The sequence below is a fragment of the Neospora caninum genome, chromosome VIIa (genome assembly GCF_000208865.1).
Source record: "Neospora caninum Liverpool complete genome, chromosome VIIa".
In the NCBI taxonomy this organism is placed as follows: domain Eukaryota; phylum Apicomplexa; class Conoidasida; order Eucoccidiorida; family Sarcocystidae; genus Neospora; species Neospora caninum.
In genome coordinates, this window is record NC_018393.1 from 694780 (window position 1) to 704390 (window position 9611).

At 55.4% G+C, this 9611-nt stretch overlaps 2 protein-coding genes across 2 annotated transcripts; both read left to right on the plus strand.

Annotated features, from left to right (window-relative positions):
- Positions 1-1625: 1625 nt before the first annotated feature.
- Positions 1626-6168, plus strand: NCLIV_019960 (putative lysyl-tRNA synthetase; the record flags this gene model as incomplete). Its single annotated transcript, XM_003882190.1, has 8 exons — positions 1626-1714; positions 1899-2106; positions 2618-2705; positions 3051-3212; positions 3391-3580; positions 4183-4520; positions 5106-5575; positions 5917-6168. The coding sequence occupies 8 exons, from the start codon at positions 1626-1628 to the stop codon at positions 6166-6168; spliced, it is 1797 nt and encodes a 598-aa protein (XP_003882239.1).
- A 2924-nt stretch (positions 6169-9092) lies between these two features.
- Positions 9093-9611, plus strand: NCLIV_019970 (Peptidyl-prolyl cis-trans isomerase A, related; the record flags this gene model as incomplete). The annotated part of the gene is made up of 1 exon (XM_003882191.1): positions 9093-9611. One exon carries the CDS (start codon positions 9093-9095, stop codon positions 9609-9611), a length of 519 nt encoding a protein of 172 aa, XP_003882240.1.

The following is a 9611-nucleotide window of genomic DNA, read 5'->3' on the forward strand; positions in this document are numbered from 1 at the left end:
CTTCTGTGGCACAGAAAGTACAGCTACAGACGCGCAGGGATTCCCTGGTCTCGCGCACAGAGGGGCGCCCGAGTCTGTTTCCCGTGAAGACAAAAGATGGGCCTTCAGAGATTCGAAAGGAAACACCCACCCGCGTAGATACGACGTAGATTCGTTTGCTTCCCGCCTGCCTTCTCAGAAGCTGTCCACGGAGCCCGCGGCTCGAATGAGCATCCGTGCAAGGTGAACTTTCTTTCACGTGCAGACACGAAGCAAAAAAACGCGCACCTTGCGTGTGCTAGGTGTCCCAACACGTGTCTCGTCGAGACGTGGCTGAGGAGACTCCCGCATGTGGGCCAGCAAAAACACTGCGAAGAAATGGAATTTTCACAAACAAATGGTCCATTCGACAAGCAACCTCGCCCGCAAGGTAGACAGCGCTGTGCATGGGCGCTTGACCGGCTGTCACGGGACGGAAAGGATTCCGCAGACAAGCGCGACGCTCACGCACACACAAGACCGGACGTGAGGCGGAGGGAAACCGTCCCAATGACTGAATCTCGCAATACAAGGGAAAGGGATCACACGTGCCAACCTGGAATACCTTGGAACGGAAAAAACGGAACTCCGAATGTGGAAGCAGCAACATCCACAGACGGCGGCTCGAATAACAACTCTTTGCTGATCCCGTTCCTGCTCTCGGCAACACAAGCGGTGCTTGATCTGGGACTGTACCGATCACGTATAAATAGATATATATATATATATAACTACATTTATGTATGCTTATACAATGTCCCTATCTCAGCGCACATACACACACAAGTCGTACCGGCATGGACAGTACGACCATAGATGCAGTAACTTCTTTTCAAAAGTTTGTGGTTCTGCATATACACCCCTTGCAGAAGAGTTCGTCAGCCTCGAGGATTCTCTGCGCCGATCGCGCAGTTGTTGTCTATAAAGAGAAAAGCGCGTTTCCGCGTCGGCGTCTCTGGTTGATGGCACGCATGCGCGTCGTTCGGCATACGGAGACAGGGACGGCGCAGCTTTGTGCAGGCCCGAGAAAGGTTGTCCCTTGGGGTCGGCGCTTTGCATTAGGCCAATTAGCCGCTCTGTTAGGGCTGAACTGTTAATGTTTTCAGCAAAGAAATTGTTGTAGCTCCAGATTTCATTTGTGGTTTGGTCCCAAACCAAAACATTCTTCGAGGGTAGCTTATGCCCGTAGCTCCGGGCAACGCGACCAAATCGTTCGTTTTCGTCCGTCTCGCTATTCAACGCTGTCGCGTTTCCTTCCCCCCACCTGTCGCGGGTCGCGTTTCTGGCGTGCCTGCAGAGCCGTTTTGTTAGCGTCACCGTTCTCCCTGGGAGGCTTCGTTTCTCACAGAGTAGCCGCGCGCCGTCATTTTCTGGCGTTGTGCGCCGCAAGACGTGGAGGACCGATATATCCGTGGCGACTGGTCCGTGGCATGCGCGTCCCCGTTCCCGGCGGGAAGAGCTTGTTTGAGGCATTGTCTCTGGTCTGTTCCTGGCGTCTACGCATTTGGTCGCGTGTCCTCCAACTCGAGGCTTCTCAGAGCCGACACCCTTTCCTAGATCGGTACAGAGTGCCCGGCGCGCGCTTTTTTCACCGTCCCTTCTCCACCATGGCTCCTCCCGCCGGCCATGTCGAAACCGAGGCGCCTGAGAAGAGACAGGCCGCCGTGAATGGAGAGGAGCCCAAGCTCTCTGCGTCGTAAGTGGAAACGCGTCTAGGCCCGTGTTTTTCGCAAACGCCGCGCAGCAGCTGGGTCGGGAGTCCCGCCGTTCCCAGCACGCCGTCCGCCTCAGACCCCGTGCTTGCTGTGGATCTGCCGCAGAGCAGCGCGGTCGATTCGTTTCTTCGCTGCGTGTTCGCGCTTTTTCGGTGTGTGACGCAGAGAGAGAAGGCGCTTGCGCAAGGCAGAACAGGCGGCTGCAAAGAAGGAGTCGAAGCAACAGCAAGAAGGCGCCGCCGCCCAGGCAGACAAGAACGGCGCCGAAAAGGCTGAGGACGAGCTTGACCCAACTCAGTACTTCGAGAAACGCTGCCAGCTTGTCGAGGACCTCAAACACAAGGGCGTTTCCGCGTACCCCCACAAATTTCAGGTACGCGGCGCGCGGCTTTCGAGCGGGGCCGGATCCAAGGAAGAGTTCTTTGTGGGGACGCGCGCACGGCCGATACCCTTGAGGGCGGAACCGAAGCACTGGTGCTCCAAGCACAGTGTTTCCATTCAAGCTCTGCACGTGCTGTGGTGTCCATACCTACGAACGGCGGTCCAGCTGCCTGCGTCGAGCCGCAGGAAACACTGTTTGCGCAGGCAGTCGTTAGCGCGTTGTTGCCCGTCAAGGATGGCTCTCCTTTTGCTACCGTCGTGAACTCAACGTTCTCGCGGCAGCCAGCGGACTCGAAACGTTCGATCTCACGCAGCGTCGAAAGGGGGGCGGCGGGGCGAACTTCTTTTTGCGGGCGAGCAGGAGCCGAACTTCGGCAACCTGGCCGCTGCCTGCCGCGTTTCCCAGACAGCGTACGCAGCAGCCGTTACCCTTCGCCTGGCGCGCCGTGGCAGGTGACGCAATTGATCGGCTGACAGTCTTTTATTCCGTTTCACCTGCGCAGGTATCTCTGTCGATTCCGGAGTTTATCAAGAAGTACGGCAACCTCGGAGACGGCGAGCACCTGGAAGCCGAGGAAGTCCAGATTGCGGGTACGCCTTCCTGCAAACGCGAGCGGGACTCCGCTGCAGCTTGAGGTTTTTGAACGCGACCAGGTTCTCATGCTTGACACCGGCGCGCTGACGGGCGCGGCTTCCACTTCTCTGCGCGCGGCGGACGCCCTACTTTCTGTAGCAGATCGAGACGGATGCCTTATACGTTGTGTCGAATTCCCCTCTGTGAGACTCGTGGACGTAGTTGGGTAGGGCCTTTGTGCGTCCCTGGCAATCGCCTTTGCCCAGGCCGAAGGGCAGCCTTTCTCATCAGTCGATGAGGCCTGGCTGCGTAGGCTCAAGTTTTTCTCTGCGCTTCTCGCCTTTCTCTTCCCTTCCGCGCAGGCCGAATTACACGTGTTTCGGCGAGCGGGCAGAAGCTGCGCTTTTACGACATCCGCGGCGACGGCGAAAAGATCCAAGTCATGTCGAATTTCAGTTATCATGATGAGAAGGCAGGAGACTTCTCAGAGATCCACAACCGATTCCGAAGAGGAGATGTTATTGGTAAGTTTTTCTCAGCCGTCAAGAGATTCGAGTTTTCCACAGACAGAAACACGCCAGTGCTTTCGGTGCCACCGGATGGAGTCTCTGTTTTTTCTCTGTACCCCTCCGGAGCAGTATGCCGTGCACCTGCTTCTCAGCCTCATATGCTCCGGTGCCTCTTTGCTGTTTGCCGCGTCAGGAATTCGCGGGTTCCCCGGGAAGTCGAAACGCGGTGAGCTGTCGATCTTTCCCCGCGAAGTGACCCTGCTGAGTCCGTGCCTCCACATGCTGCCGGAGCGAAACACTCTCAAGGACTTCGAAGTGCGCTTCCGTCACCGGTATCTCGATCTGATCGTCAACGATGAAACGCGTAAAACGTTCCTTATCCGGTAAGGTAACTGTTCACACGGACTGCTTTGTCGCTTCACGCGGCGAAAAATGTCAAGATGCGGACGCGAGGAATCGACACGGTTCACCAATGGACATATGGTGGGCCGTGGCCGCGCTGGGAAGCACCGCTGGACGGTGATCGTTGAGTCAGCAAAGGCGATTCATTTGTGGACCAGATCGAGAAGTCGTAGGCGACCCGCTCTGGTAGCACGTCTTCACGGTCGTGCACCAGGACGGGGCGTTTCGGGAGGCAACGGGGGGAAGCTCCAAGGTGACTTGGAAGGACTCAGACTGCGGCGCCATCGCCGACTGAGACGCCCTCACCTATCGGAGACAGGACAACTTGCTCGTTCGTGCGTGAGAAACGGCAAACAGTGCGCCAACCGAGTTCCTGTTGCCTAGCATTCCTCCAACTCGCTGTAGCCGTATAAACGTACACCCGGTTTTCCGATCAAGCAGATCATTGGAGCCACGGCAGTACCGTTGAGGAGTCACCTGGGCCCGATCCGGGTGCGTACCTCGAGGTGCTGTTTCGAGGCGGCGCGCTTTGTAGGGTCTTCAGTATCAGCGATGAGATGCGACGATGGCTGTGGATTTTCAGGTCGCGGATTGTCAATTTCTTGCGTCACTTCTTGGAAGCGCGCGGTTTCGTGGAGGTCGAGACCCCGATGATGAACGTTATTGCCGGGGGAGCTGCAGCGCGGCCCTTCAAGACGCACCATAACGACTTGGACATGGACCTGTATATGCGAATTGCCCCGGAGTTGTTCTTGAAGATGCTCATTGTTGGTGGCCTGGATCGCGTTTTTGAAATCGGCAAGAATTTCCGAAACGAAGGGATCGACATGACACACAACCCGGAATTCACAGCTTGCGAATTCTACTGGGCCTACGCTGACTACAACGATCTTATGGATCTTACCGAGGAACTGCTGTCATGTAAGTTTCTCGACGCATTGCACAGGAGTCCGGCATGAAAGAAGTGGGGGCTCGCCAGTGGAAAGTCTCGCGGCCGCCTAGGCGCCAGTTCGGTGGCGTGATTCGTCGACTGCTTCCGTAACTTGCTGCGGATCCTTGTGCCGGCAGAGCTTCTGGGTCCAGAGACGAGGACGTATGGATGCGTATCTGTTTAGGTACTTCCACATTTGTCGAGGCCCCTGCTGAGCGGGGAGCCTCTATCGCAGGAAGACCTCTCAGCCGAAAGCTCTGAATGGAGTTCTTCAAGAGCTGGGCTTGGTCTCGCTTGAGCGTGTACCGCCAGAGAGAATCGGAGAAGGTGGCTTTCGCTCGCGTTGCCATCGTGGTCCTTGTTGTTTTCTAGGCGTCCCATATAGGCGTACGCTGATTGTGTTGGGCTTCAGAGTCTCGCAAGATCGATCGAAGGTCGTTTGAACGCTTCCCTTCTGCGGGGCTCTGTGTTGTGGACCTGATTGATGGCACGGACACCTCGCTGCGACAGACATGCAGCTGACTGTGACGAAATTGTGGCGCTGCTACTGCGCGTGCTCCCTGTTTTCTGCGCAGCTATGGTGATGGCGCTCCATGGAACCTATCAGATTCAGTATCACCCAGATGGCCCCGGCGGTGAGGCAGTCACTCTGGACTTCACTCCCCCCTTTGCGCGTCTGTCTATGGTCGAGGAGATCGAGAAGAAAGCGGGAGTGACGTTGCCAAGACCGCTGGATGGCGATGAGTGCATCGCTTTCATGAAAGACCTGCTGATTAAGAACAAGGTGGAGCTCCCCCAACCGACCACGAGTGCTAAGCTGCTCGACGCGCTCTGTGGAGAGTATGTGGAGTGTCAAGCGCAGACGAAACCTGTGTTCATCACAGAGCACCCACAGATCATGTCCCCTCTGGCTAAATGGCATCGGTCGAAGCCCGAATTGACAGAGCGTTTCGAGCTGTTCGTCATGGGAAAGGAACTCTGCAATGCGTATACCGAGCTGAATGATCCCGTCAAGCAGCGTGAATGCTTTATGGACCAAGCAAAGGTACGTGTCATATTGATATGCGACAGGACAAGCCGCCTGTGGCAATTGCAGTTTTGCCAGCACGAGGCTGTGATAAATCCTTGCTCGCTGCCGAGTGAGTGGGGATTCCGAGTAGGCGAGAGCCAGGTTCTGATTCCAGAGAGAACCATCAAAGCGCGGCAGTTGGCGTTGAGCAGTTCACCGAGTGGCTAACAGATATTCCCTTGTCAAATGGACCAGTGGCCAGGATATGTAGCGCGGTAGACTCTCCAGATGCTGCGCTTCATTCAGGACGGCCGCGGTTGCTGTGTCAGTCTGCGAGAGCTCACTTATCAAGACTTCCCATCGTGTTGCGATCTCAGGCGAAGGCAGCTGGCGATGACGAGGCCGCTTGTATCGATGAAGTCTTCTGCACCGCACTGGAGTACGGCCTGCCTCCTACTGGCGGCTGGGGTCTTGGGATCGACCGGCTGACGATGTTCCTTTCGGATCACAATACCATCAAAGAGGTTATCCTGTTCCCCGCAATGAGACCCCAGCCACAGATCGGAGCGTCAGGGAAACAGGAATCGGACACTGGAGTCCCCGGAGAGGCATCTTCCCCGACTCACTGATTTTGCGGTGAGCGACATTGCGTTATATCCAGTTTATGGACGTAAATATGCATAGGTTCGAGAAGCCCGTGGGCGATATTTGCGCGTCAGGGATTTGGTCCGGTTTATAAGGGATGTAAAGGTGCTCAGGGTCTAACCGTCGGGCCGTCTCGATCCTCATATTCAAAGATAACTCTATTTTACAACCTTTTAGATAAACAACCCTACGTGCCAACTAAGAGCTATCTATTTGCGGTCCGGTGAACCTGGAAACGCCTGTCGTTTGCCAGTGTCGAATCGTGTTTCGACGCCTGGGGCCCACAATAGGAGCAGTAGTGCGTCTTCGCCATTGCCCTTGGTCGGGCAAGGGCCAGCATTGCGGGCCACAGAGTGTGCCGCTCATATTACGGAGGTTCCATTGCGGATCGTTGGTGTGAATTCCTAGGTGAGGCTGTGGCAGCGATTTTTGTTGTTGCAGGCCGGTGACGCCCCACACCAAGTGTAAATCAGACAACAAAGCGAAGAACACACGCGAGACGCGGAGAGTCAGACGGATTTAAATTAGCGACTACCCGATGAAATCGCTGGTTTGACGGTGCGAGGCTGTCGGGCTTCCGATGATGTATCCTGGAGGTTCTACAGAGAGAGCTCGCTGGAGGGGAAAGCGATGTGCACGAGCTTTTGTGGAGCGGAGGCAAACTTCTCTTTGACGAGCATCCTGGAAGCAGTGCAGGTTTTGTTGGGATATCCCACTTCGCAGGCACCAGGCTCGCCTGTGGCGTCGGCTAAGGATGATGAGTGATCCCTTCCTCAAAAGCGTTCCCCACACTCAGTGCTTGACATGGACTTCTGGTCGTGGAGCAGTTCACGTCCCTAGGTTTACTGAGGCAATACTTGGTACCGTGAGGCTACGTTCGGTATGTAATGGATTCCCCTCGTCATGTCTGTTTACTCAATAAGACCTACGTGGCGGTACTGACAAATGTCGTCGGGGTCGCGGCTGGAGGAAATGCAGGCCGCTATGCGTCGTTGTTGATTCCAAAATTCCTCAGGACATACGTGGTCGAAATGGGTGTATACGCGTGTATAAGAAGTCATTGTCTAGTGCGATTATCATGGTCTCTTGCCGGTTAGCAGTTCTGTTGGTGTGTGCTTAAACGCGTTTTCCGTGATCCTCAGACCCTTCTCACACTTCGTCGACTTTGGCGGCCACAATATCCCCCGTTGTCCAGAATCTCTGGGGAGGCTGTCATCTCAACTCGGTCTCGCGTGATCGTGTGTACGCGGGATGGAACACAGTAACTAGCCGGGCGCTGAGATTGGCGCAAGAGAGATGACTTGACTGACCACGATGCCTGTGAGGTGAAATAGTGGAGCTTCGAAAACCTCAGCAAGGTTGGGAGTGTCAGTAGCAATAGAGATCTTGAGTGAGGAGCAATAGGGCCCTTCGTGGAGTTCCTCAAGGACGTTACCCCCCCCCCCCCCCCCCCTGGTTTGCCGACACCTTCGACATACTGTTGGAGAAGCGACCGGGCTCTGCAGCCCGGTAACTTTCTCTGTGGAGCTGTCGCACAATCAAGATTCCGAGACACTGTAGACGATGGGCATCTTTCTAGTAAATCGGTAGTTTTCCCCAACGCGTCACCGTAACCTTTTCCAACTTCCTGGGAGGCGCCACCGACGCAGTACGTTTCGCAACGAAGCACCAGCCCTGCCTCATCCGTGAACGTTGCTGGAGGGACGACCCAGTGTATTAGTAATGTGAAGAAGTCACAGAAATGACAACTTGTGAGTGAGAGTGCAGGGTTTACCAGCCTTTCGCGGCGTTGTGTGAGGGGCCCGCCGCGTTATCTGCAGCGGGCCATCGTGATGGAGCAGTTCCTCTCGACAGGCGTTGTTGCAGCTGCAAAACCTCCAGAGAGAGACGCACGCATCCACTCATCCTTCTTGCTTATTGGGACATTCTTGATGTCTATTCAGAAGTCGAATGTTTCCGTATATCACCCTCTCGTGTCAAATGCTTCTGGTACGTGCGTCCGCGAGAACGAAAGCAGCCCGTACGGCAGGAAATGCACCCGGCAAAACGCCTGGCGCAGCAACAGATGTGCCTTCAAACGCAGCCAGCAATCCATTTCTAATGAGTGTTGCTAACCCACCGCAAGGCTCTATAAAGCTCAAAACCGGTTGTCGAAACCTTTGCAACACGCTATGTTGTTTCTTGTGTGCACTGCTTGCATCGTGGAGCAGCAGCTGCGGTGCCGGCAGCACGGCCCAGTTTGTCCTCCGCGGGACCGGGGCGGAACCAGCGCAGCGGCGCACACAGGATCCACACAACAGTTTGTCTGCTTCGCAGGTGGTCTCGCAGGAGCTGCGTGCTTTTTCGTTTGTGTCTCCTGGAAAGTGCCTAATTAAACCTAGCACTTGCAGTGCCGCCTGAGACGTAGCCCACTCAAGAAAATATCAAGGCCTGCGCTTGTGTATGTCAAGGAAGAGGAATTGGGTGGCCGGTGCCATTTTTGGTTGGGGCTGTGCCAAGGCAGTGGGGACGGTGTGCGCGAGTGCTGAAGCCGCATGCGTTCCGTTTCTTTGTCACACAAAGGCCACGAAGCACCGAAGCGACCACGGTCAAACACCCCACCCACCGTAGTTCACCCGGTCAAGAAATGTCTCGGCCGGTGCCGACCCTTCTCCCTCGTGGTATTTCCCCTCACGGATGTTCGGCGCACTCAACACGAGTTGGTACGCCAGCGACCCGCGTGTCACTTTTTTGTCCCGAGCATCCACGTCTCCAGAAGAAAGTTTACCATCTTTGTATATGGTTTCTGTGTGCAATCTTCGTTCCTATCACCGCGGGAGCAGTACTCTACACTAGTCGTCCGACGCGTCTCCATTCGGGATCTTTATCGCCCGTGGCTTTCTGTTCTTATTCTTCAATACTTTCCACAATGCCGAACCCACGCGTGTTCTTCGACATCAGCATTGACAAGAAGCCTGCGGGCCGCATCGAATTCGAGCTGTTCGCCGATGCGGTTCCCAAGACGGCAGAAAACTTCCGGGCTCTGTGCACTGGTGAGAAGGGTACAGGCCGGAGCGGAAAGCCGCTGTACTACCAAGGATGCCCCTTCCACAGAATCATTCCGCAATTCATGTGCCAAGGAGGCGACTTCACCCGCATGAACGGAACCGGTGGCGAATCCATCTACGGTGAAAAGTTTGCGGACGAAAACTTCAGCTACAAGCATTCTGAGCCCTTCCTCTTGTCTATGGCCAATGCTGGACCCAACACCAACGGCTCTCAGTTTTTCATTACCACTGTTCCCTGCCCCTGGCTGGACGGAAAGCACGTCGTTTTCGGGAAGGTTGTTGCAGGACAGGAAGTTGTGAAAATGATGGAGGCCGAGGGACGCTCTAATGGTCAGCCAAAGTGTGCCGTTGAGATTTCGGCGTGCGGCCAACTCTCGTAA